This window comes from Zonotrichia leucophrys, chromosome 1, assembly GCF_028769735.1.
Source record: "Zonotrichia leucophrys gambelii isolate GWCS_2022_RI chromosome 1, RI_Zleu_2.0, whole genome shotgun sequence".
In the NCBI taxonomy this organism is placed as follows: domain Eukaryota; kingdom Metazoa; phylum Chordata; class Aves; order Passeriformes; family Passerellidae; genus Zonotrichia; species Zonotrichia leucophrys.
Genome location: NC_088169.1, coordinates 62,516,806 through 62,543,085, shown reverse-complemented (window position 1 = coordinate 62,543,085; position 26,280 = coordinate 62,516,806). Strand labels below are relative to the sequence as shown.

General features: G+C 40.4%; 2 protein-coding genes across 8 annotated transcripts in view; one reads left to right on the top strand and one right to left on the bottom strand.

The window, feature by feature from the left end:
• The first annotated feature begins 9,271 nt into the window (after window positions 1–9,271).
• ESD (esterase D) lies at window positions 9,272–19,944 on the top strand. Its single transcript, XM_064714761.1, has 9 exons — window positions 9,272–9,372; window positions 10,777–10,852; window positions 11,811–11,899; window positions 13,219–13,317; window positions 15,883–16,007; window positions 16,330–16,449; window positions 16,626–16,724; window positions 18,498–18,665; window positions 19,722–19,944. The coding sequence occupies exons 2-9, from the start codon at window positions 10,785–10,787 to the stop codon at window positions 19,800–19,802; spliced, it is 849 nt and encodes a 282-aa protein (XP_064570831.1). The 5' UTR covers window positions 9,272–9,372; window positions 10,777–10,784; the 3' UTR covers window positions 19,803–19,944.
• A 1,611-nt stretch (window positions 19,945–21,555) lies between these two features.
• The window catches only part of LRCH1 (leucine rich repeats and calponin homology domain containing 1), a 116,492-nt gene continuing 111,767 nt past the window's right edge, over window positions 21,556–26,280 (bottom strand). For all 7 annotated transcript variants that reach the window (XR_010440494.1, XR_010440497.1, XR_010440496.1 and 4 more), the window contains one exon: window positions 21,556–24,157. Coding sequence is in view for 2 of the 7 variants with exons in the window: in XM_064714707.1 (XP_064570777.1) it covers window positions 24,044–24,157 (114 nt within the window). In the remaining 5 variants the exon portion in view is untranslated. The remainder of the gene's footprint in view (window positions 24,158–26,280) is intronic.

Below are 26,280 nucleotides of genomic sequence, written 5' to 3'. Positions count from 1 at the left end.
ACAGTAATTGATGAGTGACTTCTTCCTCCCCTTATCTCGACCCACGAAGTTTTCCTTGTGTTTCCTCTGCCCTGCGTGGCTGAGGAGAGCAGTGGGAGTTTGGGGGATACCGGGTGTCCAGCCCGGGTCAGCCCCACCGCCAGAGCAGCACAAGAAGCGTGGCACCGCTACAGACAGAAATAACCCCGGGTCACAGAACCACAGTGCCATCTATTGTCGGTATTTTCTTTCACAAAGAGCATTGAAATAAGAACCTCAAGTGGATTTTAATAGTTTTCATTTTCCCTGTCTTAAAATCAAAATAAATTTATTCCTCCAACTGATCTTACAGCAAGCAGGCTCTTGTTTGCAATGGCAATGCATATCAAAGCAGTACAGCTGTTAATAACAACCCCTTCAAAACCTTGCTCTCATCTTAAGATTTCATTGAGCTTTATAGTGTGTAGCAAAAAAAGCATACAAAGCTGTATTTTTCAGAAGCTATCAGACATAAGGAATCAGATTGTTTTAGCTGTAAATATGTGACATATGGTGGTACGGTGAAATGTACCAGCTAAGATCCCTGAACAGCAAATCCACTCAGTTTTACCCCAGTACTACTATACCTCTGTATGTAGGCTCCAGTGTATCATAATTTTTTATGTTCTTTGGAAAACTTCTTGCCAGATTTACCTGCTTCTACATAATTTGCACTGATCGTTGAAAGAGAATATATTTAGTTTATCAATATGGCACTTCAAGACAGAGAAGCAAAGATGTTAGGAAAGGAACTGAGTTCCACCTACAAATGTATTCTCTGAAAGGAGTCAGCATTGCATATGCATCAACATAGTCCCTTATGAAAGGCTCAAAAAAAACCAAAAACCCAAAAGTTAAGACAGTTTCCTGCAATTATCATCAGTTTTCACTGTGAAGGCAGGATACCGGCTCTTCCATAAATATTTCTGCTAGTGCCTTTGCAATTGACATTAAAAAAACCTCAAAGAGTTAATTTGCAAATTCTCAGGTCATAATTCACACGCAATGCAAATATTAGCATTTTGTTAATTCACTTTTATTCTTCCTGTTACATTGTAAGTGTTCTGTAGCAACAGAAGAGATTGAGAGTCCCAGAATCCTTAAACACTTCTTCACAGCTCTCAAGAACCCAGCAGTATAAATGGTATTCCTGCAACCACACAACTGCCACAGCAAATGTAAGCAAATAAATCAGTAGTTAAAACGATGGTTGCTGAGTTTCCAGTCAAATTTACAACCTGCTTGTTTTGTAAAGTCTCTGCTGCTGAATAATTTGAAATGACAAAGATGTTTGGGGTGATCCATGCCTCTTTGCAGAAAAAGCAAAAAGTCTGCAAATTGGAAAAGTTATTTTTTCATGGAGTCATTTAGAACTGCTGACGACTCCAAGTTAAACGTCCAGACCTAAGCCAGTTGAGCCAGCTCCTAGAGGCAATAGAGAAAGAGATGCAGCCTAAAATCAGTATTTTAAGTAAGTGGAAAGAATCACCCTTTAGAATTACCTACTGAAGAGAATCCCAGACTTCAAATTCCACAAGTATAAAATAGCTCCATTCCCAACTAACAGCAGATGTAATGTGGCCACATAACTTTGCTTTTCAAAACTAAATACTTGGGGCTTATGGGGCTAAGTCTAAGCCTGGACATAGGTATAGGGAATATTTTTCCCCCTTTAAGGGGACTATAGACAGTCACATTGGGGATCCTAGAGGGGAAATAGCTTCTTTGCTGAATGGGTATTTTAAGGAACCCATTCTCCCTTCTGGGAGAAGGTAAAAAGATTCTGATTCAGATTCTTCTGATCTGCCCAAGAAGCCAGTGGCTGATGAAAGAGGAGTACACTGTGGCATATTAAGGGAGGTTTCATCTTACAGATCTTTACCTAAGGATAAAAATGGGGAAAGAAGCAAGTTAAACAGATTACTGCAGTCACCATCAGACTACATCCACTTTTATTTATTCTTACAGCTGTTTTCAGGAAGAGACAACTGTTGCTGGGGACTTGTTTGCTGATGGGCAACTGAGGTACAGTGAGTTAAAATCAGCAAAAGAAGCCACTCAGTAAACTAGGAACAGAATCCAGAACTTAAAAGCCATGGATGAAGGTCCCCTTCCCATAAACCTCTACTTTCCAATGCTAGTGAAAACAGATTTCAAACACACATCTGGAAATCTGCAGTTCTTATTGACCCATAAAAGAAAAAAACTAGCAATGCAGAGTTATTGCAATTGAGATTTATGTGTTTGAAATAATTTAGGGCAGGTTTACTTCCTTTAGGTTTGTAGAACTAGTAAAAATCTGGGTCAAAAGTGGTTTATAAAGGCACTTCCCAAGATGAAGTACAGCAGTTGTGAGACCCTGAATGACCCAAAGAAAGACAGATTATCCTAAAATTCAACTTTGATAATTCCCACAAGAAAAAAAAGTGTTTTACTGTGTAGAAAACAGCACACAGGACCTGAAAATTCATCCAAGGAAGGATACCTATTTCAGAAATTCTTTTGAAAGATGGAACTATTCCTGGTAAAACAAGGCAGAAAATCTCAGGATTCAGAAGAAGACTAGTCACACAGTTACACCACCAAAATTTTTGGAATTGCTACCTATAACTATGCATAAAATAAAGGTTGAAGTTTCCACAGAAGCATAATCACCATGGCAGCACTCTGGAAGTCAATATTTCTGTTCTCTACATGAGAAGTTTAGAAATTATTTTTCCTCCCTTCTTGTCTTTCAGACAGTGAACCCTTCAAGTGAGAAGGTTTGCTTCAATAGGTTTTTCTACAGTGCTTTGAACTGTGGACCTGTCACTGTCAATAGCAATAAGCTCTTTCCTTTTCTTTCAATGAGCTGTATTATCAATAGCGACCTATATTATCAATAGTCCCTTCCTCACTGCAACTTAGATTTTTTTTCCCCAGAATTCCAGAATATATTTCTAAACTGAAGTCTCCTCTTTTCCTAAAGATCTACTATCCTTCTCTCTTTATCTTTGTTACTGCAGGGAATGGCTTTTTCTTACCTACAATCTCAGACTGTCCTCCATCTCATCACCCAGGTCACTAATAAAGACACTAAACAGTCCTGTCCATTGTATCAATCCCTGAGGAGTGTCACTCTGGCAGCTGGACTCTGGCAGCTGATCAATACTCCCTGAGCCCAGCAATGAAGCCAATTTTCCACCCACCTTATTTCTCCAATCTTTTTAAAGGAGACCTATTAGAAGGTCTTTCCAAGCCCTTGATAATGTATACAACTTCCACTGCTCCTGCTTTTTCTGTTGATGCAGAATTCTATTCAGAAGGTAATTAGACTGGTCAGGTGTGCTGTGCTCTTGGTAAATCCATGTTGGCTATTCCTATTCACCTTCTTCTCTGTATACCTGGAAATGGCTCCCAAGAGGATTTGTCCCAATACTTTCCTGAGAGTGGTGGTAAGGCTGACTTGCCCTTAGTTTTCTTGATCTTTTGGACACTAATTTAGACACTTCTAGACACTAACTAAATAATCTCTATATTGGTGATTGAAAACTTGTTTTCCCTTTAAGATTTATTCTTTATTTTTGAACTTTCAGAAGACTTATCTTTTCTTTAAATCATACAAACCAATTGGCAAAGTTCTTTGCCAATGGTCTTTGAGCAATATAATAATCTACTTTTTTGTCTTAAATGATGTTTGGAATCTTCATTGCCTGTACTCCCTCTAGGAATCATATATATTATTGAAAAATATTCTCTCTGTTTCTCTGCTAGGGATGAGGCCAGTTGTTCCAAAAGCCATGTAGGCATGTTACCAAACTCATCTTTGACAGCAATAAATTACTCTTTTCCTCAGCTTTTCGAAAAGCCATGCTCTCTAAAGTAATCTTTTCTTGTAATTTTGCATGACTCTCTGTCTTACCTCATTATAGATAATAGATTTAAATAATCCTCACAGGAAGAATTTATGATATACATGAAAGCTCCTTCTGCTACTTTGACCCTGATTTTCATAAATTACTTCAAGTCTGTGGCCTGAACTGTCCACCAAGACCAAGAAAGATGTATTACTTCAAGGCTCATGTAGGGATCAAGGCATGCCAGCTGGTGTTGCTGATCTTAACTTATTCCATAAGACCTAAAGAAAAGCCTGTCTCCCTTGGAATGACAACCACAAGCCTAAACAAATGGAATTTATGCCTCCACCTCTCCTAGCAGCTCCCATTAATAATACAAGCCCTAATGTTGCACTATATTATTTATTGGCTTAAAGTGAATTTAAACTTGTCCTTTGGCATTTGCTAAATCAGACCTTCACGATTACATTCCTGTCAGCCAATATCTTTCCTTAGCTGCAACTATAATCAAAGTGTACTTGAATATCTGAATTCAAAATACCAGCCTCAAGGGTTCAGTAAATACATGAAATATTTAAAACTGTATGTAGAAAAATTTCTCAAACAAGCAGACTCTTCATAGATTCAAAATTAATCTGTACTAGAAAGAAATAGAAAACAAAAGACATAATACAAAAATGTGCAATTAATTTACTATGAAAAAAGAAGACTTCTTCATTTTTAATTGTAACACATTAAGAGGAAGATACTTTCTGTCAGAATTATCAGGAGCATATTCCTCACTTGATTTAATACCAGTTGCAATGTGTTTAATTTTCCATTTTTTGGAAGTGATTAGAAAATATTATTAATATTTCTTACATTACTGTAATAAAAGAAGCATGATTGGGTGGTTTTTTTCCCTTAGAAAAGTTGTAAGTGCTTTAACCGCTCCAGGGACAAAGAATTTTTCAAAAAACATTACTACTTCTATTTTCTTATCACAAATTACTTGTTTCTGCAACTGCAAATCTTCTGTGTGTATATTTCCACAGCGTCTCTGCAAAGAGAATTTATGAACATGCTCAGCCTCATGGCAGCCTCAGAGCTATTGAGGTTATTCCTGACCCCCAGTGCATTTAGGGAGCACCAATCCAAGGTAAAGCCAAGTGAAAGAGGAGCTAGGGGAGCTGTGTAACTGGGATGACAGTGCAAACAAGACCAAAGGACAATGCTGTGTCCCCAAAATACCTAGGGACTCAAACGACACACTAATGAGCAGAAAGGAAATAATGAAACCAAGAATTAGAACAAAGCAGAAAAAAGCCCTCAGTGTACACAGATAAAGAAAGTGAGGATGTGTAGGAAAGAAAGAAAAGAAGCTCAGATCTAACTTCCATCTAGAAATAAAAGGTAAAAGATAGATGGATGTAGAAGGGAGGGGAAATAATAAAGATAATGAATAACAACATAGTTGTGCAGAAAATTCTCCCTTTCCCTGGGCAAACTTTCTCCCTTGAAATGCTAAAGACTAGAAACAGGTTGTGTCAATACAGCCAACATGAAATATGCTGAGGGATGATACTGTTGCCAGCATATGTTTCTTGAAAATGACTGATAGCATGGCATAAAACAGTTTAAGATAATTTAGACAAATATCATATTAGAATTCTAAAGTACTTAATTATAAACAATTGCTATAAAGAATACTGGATGAGTTCTTTACAGAAAAGAACAACAAACAAATAATCTCTTGGCAAAGTCAACAGTGAAATGTGAATTCAGAGCTCTGAATAACCAAAGTGATGATGGGATCACATACGAAAAGTTGAGAAAAAATTACTGAAAAGCAGGCAGGAGGAAGTTAGCAACCACCACTCTGAATTCAGACTGCCACAAAAAGTATTAGAACATTAGAAAGGTGTGTAACCAGATGCATGGCTGAGGGAAAGACTGTACTTACTGCAAAGAAAATGGGAAAGGAAAAATTTGGTGCCATAAGCTAACAGACATACAAGCTGCTTGGCTGCAATGTGGAAATTTCTTGCTGGAAGCTTCACAAAAAATGTGTTTGGGAGTGTTGAAGCTAATGTAATGTTTCCCCAAGTACAGAAAAGATGGTGAAAAGGCAAAGACCTTTCTGACAGAATGCAAAGACTTTCTTACTGATACCAAGAGAAATTCTAGGTGGATGATGAGAAATCATATCTCACCACTGGATAAGATCAGTAGTAAGAAGGTAGAAAGCACTGTCTGTGCAGGGGAAACATACAGAAAGTATGTTGGAACAGTATGTGCTGTGTTGAAATATAATAAAGCAAGAGTACATAAGCCAAAATATTTTCCAAAGTGAGTATCTATCATTCTTTTATTTTAATATCCTCATTTCTTCTGGTTGCCCTGCTGTACCATATGAGAAACAGTAACAGACATCTTTTGTGAAAAATCCTTTCTTCAGGATTTTTCCCTCTTCTGGGAAGCTGAGGCCCCAGAAAGAGAATGTAAACAGTGGTTATCTGCTGCTGTGGAATGCAACAGGTGCACCTGTGGTTGGCCCATGTTCCATGTTTACAATTAAGGACCAATCAGAGACCAAGCTCTCTCTGGGAGAATCAGAGAGAGCTCCTTTGTTTATTTCATTCCTTTTCTATTCTTAGCATAGCAAGCTTCTGAACTTTTCTCTCTATTCCTATTAGCATAGTCATAATGTAACATATATCATAAATTAATAAATCCAGCCTTCTGATCATGGAGTCAAGATTCTCATCTATCTCTTCACCCCTGAGGAACCCTTGCAAGCCCGGTAACAAGAAACCTTTTAATGACAAAGGAAAGGAAGCTTGTTTCACATTTGGTATTTTTTAGAGAATCTGAAATGATAGGCAGAATGCAAACAAAATGAATTCACAGGTGAGAACTGCAGGTGCTGTCTGAAAGGATCCAGAAATGGAATTGAGGTAAAACAAATGTCCATAACCAAAGATACTAGAAAGATCTATACCTCAGCACAGAAGAGACTGCACCAGCTTGGCTCCCTCTGCCTTACACTGTTCTTAACACTATCCTGGTGTGTCAGCTCTGTGCCATGAAAGCAGCTCTCTGAAGGGCTGAGACACAGCCCTTGCATCATTTACCTATGCATTTATGTTCAGCCATTTTTGACTGAAAAGACATAAAAATAATGCATACATCTTCACACAGAGATGTGGAGAGGCCAGGGAAACTCATCAGCAAGCTCTCAGGTGAACCCTTCTGAACAGTCACTCTGAAATGGGAGTAAATAGGTCAGAGGTTATTTAATGCACTTGGATAGGAAGAGCTCAAACACATCAAAATCTGATCAGTATCACTGCCTGAGATAGGCAGATTTCACACTGACAGCAGATAAATAATTGCAGATACCAGGGAAAATGAGATATGTGTAACAACATAACACATCTAACATAACAACATAATATATATAAGATAGAAAACAGACTGGCTACAGTTCAGTTCAAATAACTAACAGGGCATTTTCTTGCTAGTGAGAGACATTTAGGGAGCTACAAAATGCACACATAGAAATGGAAGGAACAACCTGAAGAGTACTTAAGTACATAATTTAATTTGATTGATTGCAATTTAAACACAGCTTGAAAAAGAAAAGTTGAGATGAGGAGGTTTAAACAGCTCAGAGACAGACTATTTGTACCAACTACATCCAGGTACAGAGGCAGGATAGGAAAATTGCTCTGGAAGACAGGATGCAAGGCCCAGATTTGGGGTCCAGTAGCTGTGGTCCAAATGGATCTGCTGGGGAAGAATGGAAAGAAGTGGGGGGACAAAATTGTCACAACTTGTGCATTGCTAGAATTAGGATTCAATAATATAAAAGGAATTGGAAAAGTCAAGGCTGGAAAATGTTATAGGCAAAAATAGTTACTGCCAAAGCAGTACATGATACAAGACTACAAAGTAGGAGGAAGCTTTGCTGAGGACATTTTTTGACAACTGATAGGCATGTTTAGCTGCAAATTAATAAATTTAAAATTAAAGAAATAAATAATAAAAGCCCAGCACAAAGTGGGATCATTTGGGTTATGAATAAGATGGAAGCACTGCCAAATATCTTTGTTACATTGTGATCTTGCAGGTAAAGTGTAACCACACTAGAACTTGGATTTATTATAAAATAATAGCAGTTTGTCTGGTGGCACCTGCTATGAAGAACTCTGAAATCCTGAGGAGAAGTAAAACATTTGCAAGGGAACAATGCAGTGATCCCAGCTCAGGACACTTCAGCAACTTCTTTTCCCCCTTGAAATGGTCAACACAAAGGCTGCTTTGAGTAGTTCACTATTATGGATTCTCTGGTGCATTTCTTGAGTCAGTGGGTTGCGAGTAAATGGTTGCAATCTCCCCATCAGAATTATCTTCTACCCAATTAGAGCTGATTTCAGCACAGTTAATGAGTTTTCTTTGTTATTTTCTTCCCTGTCCTAGGAGTTCTGCCAAATGTCTTTGTGGCCCGTGAATTCTGCGTTCTTTGTGCCCACTATCAGCAGCACATCCCTGTCCCCAAGCTTTGCTAACCTCTCCCTAGGTTGCTAACCTCTCCACTGAAACATGTCAAGACCTAAAATTTAACAAGGCAATTCTACTGACAAGCAATTTGTCTTTCTAGCACCTGGACATCAATTAGAGCTTGTTCACTGCTGTTTCACGGATTAAATCTCCTTTCTTGATTAGACTTCAAAGTATATAAAGACCAAACATCATAAAGCAACTGTGAAAAACATCAATTACTTGGTTTTAGAATTTTAAAAGTTTAACAGTAATAAAATGGTTTTAAAAATAGTAATATACTTAGAGTAATAAAAATTTGGACAATATGAGACAATAAGAACAAAGAGTTATGGACGGTCCGGGTACCTTTTTCTGGGCAAAATAAGCCTGAAAAAGGATACACGTTAACAGAGGATTAACCCTTAAAAGCAATAGCTTGTTGCACACTCATACACCTCATACATGATGCATAAATTCCATTCAAACACAGGATTCTGTCTTGTCAGTGTCAATTTCTTTCTCTTAATCCTAATGTCGTCTTCACAGCTGATCGAGACAGGAAGAAGTTTCTTCTGATAATGGAGCAATAAATTCTCTTTCTCTGAGAGATTTAGGTGTCCTGTGGCTGCTATCTGGTGCGAATACCTCATTCTTTTCTTTTAAAAACATCTCACATACACAGTTTCTATTTTAAAATTATGTTACAACCGAAAACTATATTTAACACAGTACTTAAGAAAATTAATACAGCATAACTTTCTAACATAACACATATAATATTCATTTTAATGTTTGCGAAAAGCCAATCACAAAATACGCATTTTTCACAGCAACCGTTTTCAGTAAAATGTTTACCCGTGTTCTGACGTGTTGCGACCCCGAGGGAGGCCGGCCCCGGCACGGCCATGGCGGGCGGGGGCGGTGCGGGCCGGCCCCGGGGCGGGAGGAGGAGCCGCCTCCACACAGGGCCGCCCCTTCCCGCCGCTCTGCCGCGGTAAGGCAGCGGGAATGGCACCGGGAATGGCAACGAGAACGGGCCGGGAGGGCGGGGAGGCGACGGCGGCAGCGCCTGGGCCATGCGGGCTGGCGCAGGCGGGAGGGCGGCAATGGGGGCACAGGGGAGCGCTGTGGCGCGGCGAGCAGGGCCGGCTGTGGCGAAAAGGGCGTCCCGAGGCGGGCCCGGGCCCTGGCGGCGCTCCGTGCCATGGCGGTGAGGCGCTGCCGGGCGGGCGGCCCTCGGGCCCAGCCCTGTGGGGACAACGCTGAGCCCCCGAGGGCTCTCCGTGCTGCGTGGTTCTCCTTGCCCGGTGCCCCGTAGGAGCGCGCAGGTGTGAGGGATGGGACGCTTGTTTTGACATTGATACCTGGTCTGATGTTACCGGGGCTCCCCTCAGGATTTTCTTGTGTGCCGGTGACGGGACCCGCGGGAATGGCCTAAAGTTGTGTCAGAGCAAGTTTAGGTGTGAAGGAAAAGGTTCTTCTCCCAAAGGGTGGCTAGGCACTGGAGCAGCTCTCCAGGGAAGTGGTCACAGCGCCAGCCTGACAGAGTTCAGGAAGCATTTCCACAGTGCTCTCAGGCACATGGTGTGACTCTTGGAGATAGTCCTGGGCAGGGCCGGGAGCTGGACTCGATGATCCCCGGGCGTCCCTTCCTGACTCGGAATATTCTGCAATTCTGTCACCCTGCAGTCTGTTCACCTTTCAGCTCCCTGCTTGGCCTTACTGCCCCATGCAAGCTGACACTGACCACTTTTGTGTCAGCCTTCCCTTGTTTCTGTAGCACACCTGCACTACCAGCTGTTCTAAAACTCCTGTGGCTCTCCTTTGCTTGTATTTTTCATACTCCTCACTGTGGAAATAAGCCTTCTGCTCCGCTGTTTCTGCTGTCCCACAGGCTGTTAGAATGTGGTAATTAACTTCCATCAAAGATGAGAATAAGGCTCAGTATTGTGGCAGTTCATCGCTGGATACTGTCACACGCAAAAGAAGGTTCTTTTCCTGCCTGGTAATTGTGGAAGTAACAGCCTGGCCCAGGGAGGTCCAGTTTAACCATAGCACACAGGAATGCATGTTTGGTAGCTGAAGAGCAAGCCACAGTTAGTGTTGAGGAAAAGGTCATTGGAGATGTGGGTCTGTAGGAAAGCAGGTAGGCTTTGCCTATTCTGCTCACAAGAGTTCAGCCTCCCCTGTCCCTTTTTTGTGGGGAAATAGAAAGTTAATGAAAGATTAAAGTTAATGAAAGTGTGTGCATGAAATTCTTCTGAGAAACGGTAACATTAAGCAAAGATACTACAAGTTGTATTCAACGCTTCTGTTCTCAAAAATTCTAAGACCAGGATTGTTTTATTTTGAAATTTAACTTTCTTCTTTTTTTGTTTTGCTTTTTTTTCCCCTCCAGTTAAAATCATGGCACTGAAACAGGTTTCCAGCAACAAATGCTTTGAAGGTTTCCAGAAGGTGTTTGAACATGACAGGTAAACACCACTAAAGCAACCAAGATGTTTAGCTTGGGGCAGTGAATCCATTGCTGTTGATGTTTTCAGTCTGCAGGAAAACAGCATGCTCTCACTAATATCCATATTTCAGTCAGGAATAATGTCTACTGCTGCTTTGGCTGTGCTCTTGAATTTCTGTGTTAATGTTTAACATAATCTTGTATATTTAGTGCTGCAGAGCTGAGGTGGGAAGCTGGTACTTTTACCTTTGGAAATGGAGCTTGGTTACTTTGGGTTGTCCTGTTTGCAGCACAGAGTTGTGTTTGCAAAGTTCCACTTGCTACTGGGTCTCTTACTTCTGTGCACTCTGGGAAAGTGCTGTGAGCAGTGACTCAGTGAATAGATTCTTGTTTATTGAAGGTGTATAAAACCAAGCTTTTAAAAAATTTTGATCCAAATAAAAATAAAACCATCAGCTGTGCTTAGATATGAGTTTATTGATAGTTTTAGGCTTTAGCATTAATTGAGCAACTAATTGGTCTTAGACTTGTTAGACTTAGTAGATTGAAAACCTCCCTTGCTGGCACGTACTGTGCTTTTTATGTTGTGCAACTCATATGGATATGTGGATATGTTCTTCAGTAAAAATTGCTTTGCAATTTGATTGCCAAAGCTCAAGCTAAATATTGCTGGGATTCAAAATTCGATTTTCAACCTGTTCTCAGTTAGCAGCACTGTGAAAATGTGGCTTAGCAGACTTTTGTAAGTTTCTGTTTTAAGTATATTCAGAACAAGGTTGAAAAATTAGCTGTTGCCAAATCTAGAATGTGAGGCTGAGCTTAAAAATTGATTTTCCCTTCCTTTAACTTAGTTGTTACAGTTCACTGACCAGATCTGCCTTTCAATGAAATGCACTAGTCCACTGATTCCTTTTTTTAATGATAATGATTTTGTTAATTAAGTAGTGGTGATAACAAGGAATATTTTATTAATACAGTGCAGAGCTAAAATGCAAAATGAAATTTGGAATCTACTTGCCTCCAAAAGCTGAAACTGGGAAGTGTCCTGTGCTGTATTGGCTCTCGGGTAAGTAACATGAGTCTTAGTAACTTAAAAAATACAATTTTTAAACTACTGCACTACAGTTGCAGAAAACTTAATGTAGAGGTGCTGCAGTGGCAGCTCTTGGATTCTACAGAAGCTCATCTTCTGGAAGGCACACTTAGCTTGAGTGTGCTGTGATAAATCAGAATGCAGCTTGGGGGTAGCCTACCAGGTTGTGTTCTAAAATGCTCAAAGTGTTCTACCCTTTTGTTCTAAAATGTTCCTACCTTTAGTTCCAAAGTGTGTCTATAAAGGTTCTCCTGTAAGGCCTTCCCGTTGGGACACCTCCTGCTCTCTTTTGTTTCTAAAAACTGCTTCAGCTGACAGGGTAGGGATGTGCAAAGAGCCCATGGAATCCAGCACGTTTGTCCTGTGGTCTCTACCTTGTTCCCAGTACAACTTTGCAGGAAGGAACTGGTGAACTTGGAAAGAGAGGTGCTGTCAGCTGCCTTAGCACAGGCATGTCTGGTGGGAAGTAAACTTATGGGATCAGAAAGGGCCAGGGGCTGAAGAGGCTTGTGCAGCAGGTGTGAAGTTGTCTCATCAAAAATTAATTAATTAATTTCTCTTGTCTTTTGTTCAAAATAAAAAGCAGAAACTCTGTTCTGTAATTTGAGGAGTTGCTTTATTGAGACTTGTGTTTAGAAAGTTGGACACCAGGACTGTTAGTGTGGAGACTTGTGTTCCTTGTCACAAAATAGCTGGTGGGTCTGATTTGTGTCATGCCAGTGGGCTGGGTAAAAATGTTTATATTTGAAGTTAGGAACATCAAAATTGTCCGAAGAAGTCTAAGCCATGCAGCACGTTTATTTCATTGAATGTAAACTGTATTATCTTGGGCAATATATCAGTCAGATTAGGTTACTGCAACTTGGCCTCAGAGAAAACTAGACTCATTAACTCCTCTCAATTTGCATAGTGAAGCAAAATTGAAATATTGGTGTGAAATATAATTTAATTGTACGTGGAGTTTATTTGGACCTGCTGCTGTAGAAAAGGCATGTATTGCTGTGGCTTTTGGAGCCAGGGTGCTTATGAGCCCTTTATCCTGTCTAAAGTATGTAGAATTTGTCAGACCACACGTGTGGCTCTGTAATGCAAACAGCTGGGATGACAGTACGAAGCAAAATGTAGTTGGAGGATGAGGGGTCAGAAGTTAACAGTGTCAGCCTTAGCAAATGCCTGTGCTCAGTGGGTTTAAATGCACAGTGCTGGAAAGCACTAAAACCTTTTCTGTCAAAGAGTTTTGAAACCAGAATGCCACGAGCAGTGGGTAACCGAGGATGTTTTAATTTCCCTAGGGCTGACCTGCACAGAACAGAATTTCATAACGAAAGCCGCGTTCCAGCAGGCGGCAGCCGAGCACGGCCTCATTGTGGTGGCACCGGACACCAGCCCACGTGAGTTCCACAAGAGAATGCTGGCAGTCATGACACTGAAGGGCACTTCTGTCCTCAGAGAAAGGAGTGCTGCAGTGTGCTGAAATGTGTGTTGCCCACCCGAGTCAGAATTGACCTCTGCACACCTGCATTGCTCACTAGATTGCATTGTATATGTTCTTCATAATGGGGCAGTGAGGGTTTGACATTGGAATTTTTTTTGTGGCACTAAAAAAAGAACAGAGGGGCTCTAGAGTTCAGCACAGACGAGGAGAGGGAAGAAAAGTGAAACAACAAATGTGTCTTGTTAGAATTCTTGTTGACATTTTGTGTGCCTTGCTGAGACCCTATAAAACCTGCAGAACTGTGTTGCCACACAAAGATGCAATGCTTGCTCTTAATTGCATTTTCTTTTCTAAAGCAAATTAAATATATGCCTTCAGAGGATTACAATACTTCAAAAGCAAACTAGAAACCCTTTTCGCCTGCAGCTACAACAGACTACTGGTGAATGGATTTTTTAAATTATGTGCTATTATTTGTATAAGGCTGAGTTTATGGTATGGGAAATCTGAAAATGGTGGATCTGCAGTTATTGGAAATACCGGGGATTCACTGTTTTGGGTTTGTTGGATTCTGCCACAGTCTCATGGGTGCTGTAAACAAAGCTGTCAGCTTTCTACTATTTCCCAAGCTTTAATGGATTACATCTGAGTGTAGGCAGTATGGGAAAGAAGTGATGTTCTTTCCATAAAGTATTTTTTACATCTAGGTTTTGAAGTTGTGTTAGGTCAAAGAATGTAAATACATGCTTCTAATGAAGAAGAGGGAGAGAAGAGCAAAATTTGTGAATGAATGAACTTCACACTTTGTTGTTGCTATTTGCTGCAGGCTAGAGATGGGCAACTAACCTTTGCTTTATTCATATTGGGTAGTTGGACTGGAACTTGTTTTTGGTAGTATCTGTGTAAATTGTCTCTATCAATGTGTAACTGCCTTTGCATAGGTCATTGCTTTGTCCAATTTCTTTTAAGTCCCTTGTGGCAGCTTCTCTTTTGCCTTTTAGCCTAATGACTGATAAGGATTGCTCTACTATTTAAATGAGTTTTGGTATGAGCTTCATATGATACCCTTAAATTTTAGCTCAGAGACCCCAGATGTTCTTAAGTCAGTTTGAGCTGTTTGGAGAAACAAGTGAAAAGCAATTAAAATATAATCATGATCTGAGAGGTATTGAAAATGCTTACATATGCACTTTAATTATGTAGTGCAGGAGAATTACCTTCCAAGAGCCAGGAGATGTATCTGGATGGGGAAAAAGACTGCATGAAATCATTAAATACTTGTCATTACAGACCCTCAGTCAGGCCTTGACAGATTTCACTTTTCCTACTTTGAAGGGTTTTGTTTTTCCAGACAGGTATACTGAGCAATGTTGTGCAGATTCCTTTTCAAATTTCTGTTTTTCAAGGCTTCCTGAAAGTTTTTTTAGCATAATGAGCACTATGCCTTCATTGCCTGTCAGGACTTGCTGAGTTTCTGTCCATCTCCGAGGTACTGAAGACAGACTTCTTACATCCAACATGTTTAAGCACCCCAGTCCCTGTGATTGCTGGACTGTTAAGTTACAGAATCACTCAGTGTCCAAGGGCATGTCACTGGAGCAAAGTCAGCTTTGATCCTTGTACAAACCTGATTTCACACTGTGGGAGGGTAGCAGCCATCTCTGCACAAATTGTGAGGGACTGCTGAGTTACACGTGGGTTTGCAGTGTAATCTGATTGTAAAATAATAGGTAGGAAATAATGGCCTCTCTTTCCCCAAAACATTCCTCTCACATATACCTTGAACTATTACATTAGGCTCTGCAGACCAGGCTGGTCAGTCACAGACTAAGCAAAGGGAGGACTGGGTGGGATGTACTGACTTTCAAGAATACATTTGCAAATTTAGTTGGAAAGTGTAGCCTTGGAAAAGAGGATACAATCCTGCAGGTATTCAAAGAAGAAATTATGTAAGTTTCATGGAAATTATAGGTGGGAGAAATGAAATGCAGAAAAGGCAGACTTGTGAAATGATAAGAACAGTGAATTATTCTTCTGGAGAATCTTATAAAGGGAGGTGTAGCAGGCATTATTTAAAGCACATAAATTGGCTTGGACACACCATTTGGTGATACATGGTTCTGTCATTCTGGGGAAGAAGAAATTTTCTTCTGTTTGTCACAAAGGTCTAATGGCTGAAATAAGATGGTAGCCCCAATTAACAAGTGCCAACTTTTGATTAAGTTCCTGAGTAAACTGGACAAAGCTTAACAGAAATAATTTAGAAGACATGTATATGCTATATCTATTTATGGAGATACTGACACTCTTTAGAATTGGATATATCTGTAGGTATTATATAAGTGTAATTTTGAAAGTGTTGAAATAGCACTTGGAAACATTGCACTAATGAATTAAAATCTGAATTGTTTTATAGTTGAAGGGGTAGAGATGTGATTGAGAAACTTGTGTCCCGAGTCTGATTTGTATGGCAGGCTCTCCAATTCTGAACATGCAGTAAAGGAAAGATTTGTCACACTAGGTGGCTGCAATATTGAAGGAGAAGATGAAAGTTGGGATTTTGGCACTGGTGCTGGTTTTTATGTGGATGCAACTGAAGATCCTTGGAAAACAAACTACAGGATGTATTCCTACATAAAGGATGAGGTAAATGGGCTGTAGGGTTCTGGTGTTGCTGGGTAAGATGAAGGGGTGTGGCTCAGTCATAGGAAATTCCCACTTCTTGTGTTACAAGGTTATGGGAGATTTCTATAGAGATACTTTGAGTTACTTATTATCAGCTGAACTGTTTCCTGTTGATTTCACGTTCCCCTTCAGTTGCTTTCAGGCCATGACTACAAATGTCAGGCTACAACCAGAGATTGGCCTTTCCTTTCAGTGGCATTAAAAGTTGGTTAGTTGTGTGCTTTTTTCTTAAACATACTCAAGTTGCTTTAACATTTTTATTAAGCTTTTGTTTCCTTTACAGCTGCCTAAACTAATAAATGCCAATTTTCCAACTGACCCTGAACGGATGTCTATTTTTGGGCATTCCATGGGAGGTCATGGAGCTCTTATTCTTGCTCTGAAGAATCCTGGGAAGTACAAAGTAAGATGAACTATAGCTTATATGAGGTATACTAATGCTTATATAGATTTCTGTAAATGTGACAGAAGAAAACATAATACTGAGTTCTTTGAGGGCATTAAATGTAAAAATAGTTTCATTTGCTGCAGTTCATTGTTACATAGTTTTGATTTTTTTGCTGCTGTCTTTCTGAACAGTCTGTGTCAGCATTTGCTCCTATCTGCAACCCAATTCAGTGTCAGTGGGGGAAGAAAGCCCTTGGTGGATATCTGGGACCAGATGCAAGCAAATGGGAGGTATGTGTTGCAGCTGCAGTTCTTTAATGACAGATGAGTGAGTGATCTGTAAATACCTCACAGCAGGAGCCTGGAAAAAAACTCTGGATTGCCCATGAGCTGGCACTGATGTTCTACTACACCCCTAAGCACAGAAAAGCATTGTTTGTTTCTGGCAGGAGTGACTTGCTGTTGCCTGAGGGTGCTTATGAAAATGTAATGAGATACAGGCCTCTCATCAAATCAACTACATTCCTCCCAGTTTTATGAAGATTTAAAAGTCTGGGCTGAGAACAATTATGAGCAGTGTATTTTTGTAGTAGCCTGAAGAGAGAGACTGCTGCAAACTGTTCAGCCTGATGAGCCTCATGACATCTTGCAGGGGCAGCCTGTGGGAGGCCTCCAAGAGGAGCCTGGCAGACACTTGGAAATTGGTATCCTGCAGAACAGCATTAAAGTAGACAAAGTCAGATTTTAGCTCCAGGACCTTAATTTGGAGATATCAGTAGTTGTATATGAATAGCTAAGACACAAAAATGTTTGTCTGCATGGTTGCTGCATTATTTGGGCAGCCCTTCAGTATTTCTAATCTCAACTTAAATATTGCACTGTATTTTTATAATTAACTTAGAAGGGATTGTTGTGACCATGTACTCAGATTTCCTTGTAAATAAGCACAAGCTGCAGTGCAGTCCCTTGTAAATTGGATTAAAGTATGTCTTAGGAAGACTTCCAGGGCTGATTAAAACTTTACAGGATCGGAGAGTGTTCTCTGCTTTGCTAATTGTTAATTGAGTAGTTTGTGTATTTAGAAACCACCAGTTAAACTTGCTTAGAGTTAGTGTAATGGATTTGTTGTGAAACAAAATAAAACAACCTCCCAAAAACCTGTTTTCTGTCCCCTTAAATTGTTTTGGAGTCCTTCTGCAAACCTAGTCCAATAGATCAACAGTAATCATCAGGAGCATACCTTTGAAAGGATCTGGATCTGCCTTTGAAACAGATATACAACCTCTGACCTCTCTATTTTGGCTTAAAACTGCCATGTAAATGTTCAGGACAACTTGATACCATGGCCACAGTGCTGGGCTGGGCCCAAGCTCCCACCTCATCACAGTGTCATTTCTGGATCTGGTGGCATCCTGGAAGGATGGCTCTGATGCCTTGGGGTAGGACTTTGGATTTTGCTGTCCATTGGTGATTGGTCTTCTCCACAGCATTTAAACACTTTGCTGTCTTTTTAAAGGAGTTGTTTATTTTGAGCATGTAATAAGCACAGGACCCCATGGGTAACATGTTCCCCATCTTAATTACATTCTGATACATATATGTTTAGAGTTTTTAATTTGTTTCTCAGTCAAACCAAATTTTCTTGGTCAAATCATCATAGGAGCCTTCAGGTTAAATGCCTGCCCATGAGCTTAGTTGTGCCACACTGGTATTTTGACTTTAAGCTGCCAGAATAAATACACCAAGTTTCTTCAGCAGGATCTAGTTTCTGCAGCAGAATGTGAATTAGTAGTGACTATATTGCTGCTCTTCCATTCTGTAGTGCTGTTTGGTTAAACTGCCAACTTGGTAGTTATCTGGCTCGTACATTTGTCCTTTTTAAAGCAATGGGTATTACTTTTCAGTTGCCTGGATTTTTCCTGATTTTTCATTCTTCCAAAGTGCAGCTTGGTGTCCTGAGTAACACTGCCCAGGACTCTGTCTGTGGCATTCTTTTCCTGCAGTCAACAACCTGAAACCAGTGGAAGACATGTAACTGAGGTAATTTCTCTTGGATTTCTGCAGGCCTATGATGCCACACAGCTTGTGAAGTCCTACTCGGGGGCTCGCCTGGACATCTTGATTGACCAAGGCAAAGATGACCAGTTCCTGTCTGCAGGCCAGTTACTGCCCGATAACTTCATCGCTGCCTGCACCGAGCGGAAAGTCCCAGTGGTCTTCAGGCTGCAGCAGGCAAGTTGCTCCTGCACTGCTCGGTCGTCAGATTCTTTGTGATTTTTGGTTCTGTACAGCAGGCAGTGAAGAGTGTCTGTAAGGGGGCAGGCCTGCTCTCACTGTGGGCCTGTCCCTGGCCACTTGAGGAGGAGGGTGAGAAGTGACCCTTTCCTGTCCTCGCATGGGCCATCAAGGTGTGCATCACCCACCCGATTCAGCCGCGCGTCACCACTAGGTGCCGTCGTGCTTCCAGCTTGGACAGGCTGATCCCTGCTCGGGTGGAGACACAGCAGCAATCACTGTAATGAGTATTGCAGTCACTGTACAGCCAAAGTGACACATGGCCTTCTGCTGCACCCCTTATCTGTGCTGTGGGCTTCGTGTTACCATAAAACTTCATTATTTAGTTTGCATGTGTTTGTGTAAATGAGGGAAGGGGTGGAACTGCTTGATATCCTAGATTCATGTAAAGACCCAGGGCTTCACATCGCTCTTACCTGTAGCACAGTGATCCAGAACAAGGCTGTCCTGAGAGCAGTGGAGTCTTTGTAAGCCACCGGCAGCTTCCACCCAGCCCCAGTGAGCAGCTCAGTTGTGGAGAGGGAAGGATTGTCCTCTCTGCTTTATCATAAGCCTTGCACCTAAAGATAGAGTTAGTGCTGATGTAGGGCTGTGGACCAGAGGGTGACATTTCAGCACAGTGATGGAGCAGTAACTCAGACCTGGGCTCTGTTCTCCTTTATCCCCCCTGTGTTTTCCCAGAACAGTGCCTGTGAAGGCAACTGTTCTCTCAGATTGCCTCTCACTCTGCAGCTGAGCCTTGCTGTTACCCATCTCCAGCTTACAGGCCCAGGTCTGGGCAGGTTAAGGGACTTTCTGTTTGTTCAGCTTCCTAGTGCTCATCTGTACTTGGCCTGTTATGTATCCCTTGCCATTTTTATATATATTCCAGTTATTTCTTAAGATGGATAAAACCAGGAGAATCATTACATTTCCTTTAAGAGAGCTTAGCATGATTGCTTTATCATGAGCTGTATGTTCTCTGCTGATTTCTTTATTGTTGTTCTTTTCTAGGGCTATGATCACAGCTATTATTTCATTGCTTCATTTATTAATGACCACATCAAACACCACGCAAAATACCTCAATGCTTGAACCATTTGGATGCGAGTGCTGCCTGGACAATATGAATCAAGAGATAGTGGTGAACTAAACAAAAATCATTTGCTGAAGTAATGTTTGTAAAATGGACCTCTTCTGATTGTACTTCTAAGAAAAATAAAAGTTCCCCTTAATTTGATGTGTGTGCTTTAGAGTGTGCCCATTCAGCTAATTAATTACTGGGGTTTACTTCAGCCTTTAATAGGGAAGGAAGTTGTTAGTGGCACAGCTAATCAAGCTCCTTAATTAATCTGAAGTGGTAGGTGTTTTGCCTTGTAAATACCTTCCAAGGACAAGGTCTGGTGGAGAATGCAGACAAAAGCCTGCTGTGCACAGTTGTTTACTGTCCTGTGCCTTATCAAGCAAATGATCTGGAGTATTCCATGGATGATACTTGTAGAAAAGACCACTTAAAAAACCTGTGAAGGAAGCAGTCTGTACTAAAAAGGATTTTTTTCTCCACTTGTCCTTTGATTCTTAGAGTGTGAAAGACTTGTAGTGTGTATCTTAGATGTGACAGGACTGAGAAGAAACTGCTAAATAGATCTGAAAAAAGCAATTGCTGTCTATTTATCTAATATCTCATGGCTGAAATAAAGTATACTTATTTTATAAAAGATGGCAGAATTTAGTCCTGACAGTTGTAGATCTAAAATAGCTTTTGGTGATATAATTCTGCCAGCTACCTTGGACAAGAACATAGATTGTTCCAGAAAGCTGCAAGTAATCACTGTAAACTCAGCTTTCTCAGGCTCAGCTGGACCTGAATCCTTGCTCAAACCTTGGCTCACCCTTGCCAGAGGAAATGCTACCACAGATGTAGGATGGGTTTCTATTTAGGCAATGCTAAATGCTCTTCTGTGTCTCTGGTTCCTGCTAGATTCTAAGTTACAGGGAGGCAGGTGCTGGTGACAGCCTTAAATTATGCATTGATTTATATCAGTCTTGCATCTAATAATTTATGATTAAGCTTTGAAGGCTGGGAAGATGCAACTGTGTGCATTGCAAGAGCTCTCCAGAAGGAAATTATTGCAGAGGGATCCTCTGCTTCCAAAATCCCCTATCAAATGTGAAAAAGGACAGCCCATAAATTCACCTGTTCACTAAGGTAAAGACACTCCATTTAGAGAAATTGGAATCTAGGAGAATATGTACTTGGATGACTTCAGAAATCTGCATGGGCAAGAGAAGGCTGGATGCTGTGAGCTGCTCCTTGTTCCTGCAGCCAGGGGCAGAGCACAGCAGCTGAGCACAGCCCTGGCACACTGGGTTATCCCCAGGGCCAAAAGCTTACTGTGTTTGCTGCTTGGATTCAGCACTCTCCAGGAATCTTCAGGTTTTATTTGCTAAAGCTGAACGCTGCAGAACAATCTCTGCATTTCAGGAGGAGAAGAGGCTGCCGTGCAGCAGTAAAATGAACAACTCACACACCAATGTGAGCAGGAGCAAGCTGAAGAAAGGGTCTCCCCCCTCTCCCTGAGCCCAGCCCGGCCCTGGCAGCAGAGGGCAGAGAATTCACTGCCACTGACTGGCAGGAGGCCTTCACCACAGCAGCAGGAAAGCTGCAGGGAGAACATTCCAGGTACCCACCATCCTACCAGCTGGATCTTATGCCCACTTTAGCTGCAAAATGCCTTTATTTGCATCCCATCATTATCTTCCCCCATCCCCAAACCCATCACTTCCAGTGTTACACTCTCCAACTACCATGTCTTTTACAGGAAATCATCAGGCACAGGGATAGGCATTAAAGGGTTTCTGTAAATAATATAGTTTAATTGTAACTACAGTAAAGATTTTCTATATACATTATGTTCACTGTGGAGGGTATTACAGATTTGCCATGCATGTTTTATTGCACATATAAATATTGTACAAAGGATCATGAAGATTCTGTTTTTAGCCATACAGGTTAAGACTGCATAAAAAAAGCTGTATTACAAAATACTTAGAGCTATTTATTTACAGCCAACTTCAAGCAAATACTGAAAGACACTATCAGGAGGAAAACAAAATTTTAATTATGAAAAAACAAGATTTTTCAAAATAATAATAATTACAAAGCTTCATGTTGCCATATATACATTGTAAAAAAATACTCAGGAAACCTGCATTTTTACCCTCAAGATGCAGAAATCAATATTCCTATTTTTATACTTGATCCTTGAATGCTTCTAAAATTTGATAAACTCTGACTTGAAAACTTATTTTCTTTACATTGCTCATGCTTTTTGACAGAACAGATATTTGTGCAGCTCTGTAAAATATTAAAATACATTTTCATTTAGTGTTAAAGTGCACAGTACATTTTATAGGAAACAATATGCTAGCTGCCAATCAAATTACAATTTAAGTCTATGTTCCCTCTATAAAATAAATGTTTTTGCTTTGGTTGAAGTAACTGGATATTCCATGCATACTGTCTGGCTCATTGTCTGCGAGTCCCCTTTCCTGCTCCTCCTCACACGCTGCTGTCACTGCTCCCAGCCCTGGAGCAAGGGGTGGTGGTGAAGTGTGTGCTCTGTGTTCAGACACCGTCTGAAGCTCAGCACATCTGCTGCTGAACATGGGTGGGTTTAGAGGCAGTGCCTAGGGAGGGGGCAGTGACAAGTATGCATCACCCTGCCCAAAAGCCTTCATACAATAGCTCTCTCCACATCCTCTTGCCTAAATATTTAGTCCTCACACCCCCTTACCTCTTTTTTTTGCCACTCTACATTTCAAACTCCCTGCTTGTGTGTTCCCAGCCAGCTTCCCTTTTCACCACATGCTGCTGCCCCGTCCTGCTTGCCCAGGTCCCATCACTGGCTTCTTCTGTGAATGAAAATGGGATGTTCCAGATAGCAGAAGAATTGCTGTGCTGGAACTTTTTGATCTAAAATGAGTCATGTCTTAATAATAAAGTATGCTTTTAAAAACCTCTTTGAAAAATGTAAAGTGGTAAGAAGGAGAAGAACTTTTATTTCCTATTGCTGACGTGGAAGTAGAGGTCTGGTGCTGCAAATGTGCACTACAGAACATTGTGCTTAATTCTGTGGATACTTTTAAAGAGAAACACTGTACCCAGGCAGGTTGGATCTGGAAGATCAGGTCTTTGAGACTGCCTTTGGCAATTTCAGTCATTTTGTCTCCTCTTGAAGGAATCACTGAAGAAAACAAGTTAATTTTTTGGCTACTAGTTAATTCTTGTGCTATTTTTTACTATTTGTTCTGTAGTGCTGTAATCTTTAAAAGAAGTCAAGTTACAGTGCAAAATTACATTTCAAGACACATGATCCTAATGCACATAAATAATTTTGTTGTGGCAAAAGTTAAATGTTTTGTGCATAGCAAAATAAGCAATCAAAAATATTTTTTCACATTTATTTTTCAAGTTTACATATTTCCTTTTGTTTTTAAACATCTATATACAAATAAAATGGGTGTGCTCTCACTTTCAGCCAATTTAGTCTATCTAGTGAGGGGAGAGGTGTTACTGGAATGTAGGAAACTCAATGGAATGCAGACAATTTTTTACCAATGTTCCACAGATTCAAGAAATAAAGAATGCCATTCCAGCTAGCTGTTCTTTTAATAGAAGCACCTATTTTGTTTGCTTTTTATCTTACATATTAGAAAATACAATTTACGGAGATCTAGAGCTACTGCACACCAAGTAGAATAAAAAATAACTAAGTATTTATATTAAAATAAAGTGTTTAACCACAAAAAAAGCAGTAATAAAATACAGTTTCCTAATTTACATTTTGCATCCAAAGGATGAATAACAACTCACTAATAAATAATATTTATATAAATATTTAATGTCTGGATATTTTTAAAAGGCAATAGCCTGAAGCAACTGCAGAAAAACCTAAGGTGGTAGCAGTCTGATTTACTCTCCCTTTTCCCTCCCCCCAGGTGATTACAGTGATTCTTAGTTTAGTAATACAAAGGTATCTTGCTGCAAGACAGCTGTGTACTCCACACGATTTTAAGTGGCAGAGAGGTGTTGTTTTAGTAAGTACTGTACAAAGTGAGCTAGAAAAGCAGTGAAGTGCCAACTTCCTCTAGAAAATGTTTCTGTTCAGTTTCTGCTTTGTAGTTCGACACATATGTACAGTCTGAAACATGGGTGTAAAATCACAAGAATACTCTTGGAGTACTGGAGTTGTTTTCAATGCAGTTTGTAAAAATGGGCAGCTTTTTGATTCGTTCATGGCACAGTGTAGCTGGTAACAGCAGAGAGAGTTGTTTCATGTGAATAAAGCTTGTTTCACTGTGGTTACATCTAGCAATGCTTGAACTGTTATGCTCACTTTTACCAAGCCCTTTTCTTCTAGGATGTGATGTGGTAGGCAGAGCTTCTCCTAGAAAAAGACAAAAAAGGGAGTAAAAATTAGAATATTCAATACTCACTGCAGAACCTCACTTCACATGATCACATTTGGAACACAAATTCCAGCAAGCAGGAGTCATTTCCTAGTTTTAATTTAAAAGAACTTCCTGTGATTTTGACAGAAAGTCTCTGATTTTGCTCCTGCTACCCCTAAGAGTTAGTGAGAGATCTGTTAATATTCTGGGCCCCAGAAGCCAAGTTGTTCTGCAGTCATTACAGCATGTAAACAGCTAAGAGTGAGGGCCAGCAAGCACACACCAAACTTTCACCTACGAAGCAGGATAACACAACTTTTATGACATATGTGTGAGATGGGGGATGGAAGGCTGACTCTAACAAAAAGGCAAACCAAAAAACCCCCATTCTCCCACTGAGCTCTAGACAGGGCCCAGGATATGCACCTTGAAAACTACACACCAGCACATACAGGTGTGTGTGCACAAGTGTGTGCAATGCTGGGCATTCAATGGCCAAGTGTTTCATCCGAGTATTGGCACCTTATTTGAAACACCTGGGAATCAACTTTATTCACCATAAGGACACAGCAGTCATGGCCAGGATGGAGCTCACTAGCTGTGCACAGAGGCTGCTATAGCAGGAGACAGGCAAGCAGGAAATACTCTATCTCCTACAAGGACAGCAAGACACCCACCCATGAATAATTAGAGAAAGTGTTAGAAGGGCAGCCTTGTGTCATGACTGGCCCTCTCTTTAGAAAGTTTTTCTCAGTTGCTGGGTATTCTTGTTAAGAAATCAATGAAATTATGAAATTGGGCAGCAGGTCTGTAATAAATAAATGGAAAAGCCAGACTACATCACATAAACCATAATTACTACATCACATAAACCATAATTACAACTGTGAGACTCACTGCCACAACACAGAAGCCAAAAGCGTAAGTGGGATGACAAAAATATACAAGTAAGAGTAAATCCAAACAGAGCTATTAAACACAAACACATGGAAACAGTGCCAGGCTCATGAAATTCTTCAGCTCTATGCCATTGCTTTAAGCATGAAAAAGGCACCATCTGTGTGATCTAACCTGTTCCTTCCCAGAACATCTATACATAACCATCAGCAGACTTGGAATACTGACTTTTTGCAGAGAGGGTGGTTTTGATATTCTCACTATTGAATATCTTAGTTATTCAATAAAATTTCAGCTTTTAAAACTACTGATGCATTTGAGATTCTGTTTTGATTAGCTACCTGTCTTCTACTGAATATTCCTCGAGTCTGTAATGTAAACTAAGGGTCCTTTATTTTAATCTTTATACAATTCATGGTCCTTTTGCACACTTCCTCATACTGATTACTTCCTCAATTTAAACCTCTCTGATCTCTTCAACCTCTCCTCTCATGACACATTTTTTCAGTTCTAGTCCCTGCCTTGACTCCTGTGGACCATTACAACTCAATACAATGTAACCAGTACACACAAGAACAATTCATAGAGTCTTTACTATGTTATGCACCTATGTTTAATTGTTTTTATCTCCTTCCACTCTAGTCCAGTCCTTGCTCAGGAGACCTCCTCCAGTGGGCCACAGCTCCAGAAAAGTATCAGTACTAAACAGCTGTTCCACTACTTCTGATGTTTATGACTTTCTTTTGTTAACAAATATTTCCCTTATGCATAAAACATACTTACTAACTACCTGAAGATAAGAGCCAAACTTCATTTACAATGACAGCATCTGATACTGGTAACTGTAATTTATCTGTATTTTGTTTACATTTTATATTTACTACTAAAGCTGTTTTAGTATTTATTATTTTATGTTTAAAAGATTTATTTAAGACCCAAGAAACAACTTAAAACAGATAATTTTCAGGGAGCTTGGCTGAGTAGGTCTGCAGGAGATGGACAACATACATTTCCCACATGGAAGAGAGTATCTATAGTAATATTCTTGCTAACACTGAGTTACTACTTCCACTGAGTTTGTGGATTCTGAGTCACACTAACCAAACTATTGTGGCATCAGCCTCCTGCTCCTGTCAGCCAGCCTGCCCCTCCCTGCTGCAACTATTTGTCCAGCCAGGCCAAGGAACTACCCCCATCTTGCAGCCATTCCAGGTCATCAGTC

Coding starts and splice junctions, on each gene's coding strand:
- ESD (XM_064714761.1), top strand. CDS start 10,785: ATGGCACTGAAACAGGTTTCCAGCAACAAATGCTTTGAAGGTTTCCAG. Junction 16,008..16,329: donor ATTCCTACATAAAGGATGAG/GTAAATGGGCTG, acceptor TTTCCTTTACAG/CTGCCTAAACTAATAAATGC. Junction 18,666..19,721: donor TGGTCTTCAGGCTGCAGCAG/GCAAGTTGCTCC, acceptor GTTCTTTTCTAG/GGCTATGATCACAGCTATTA.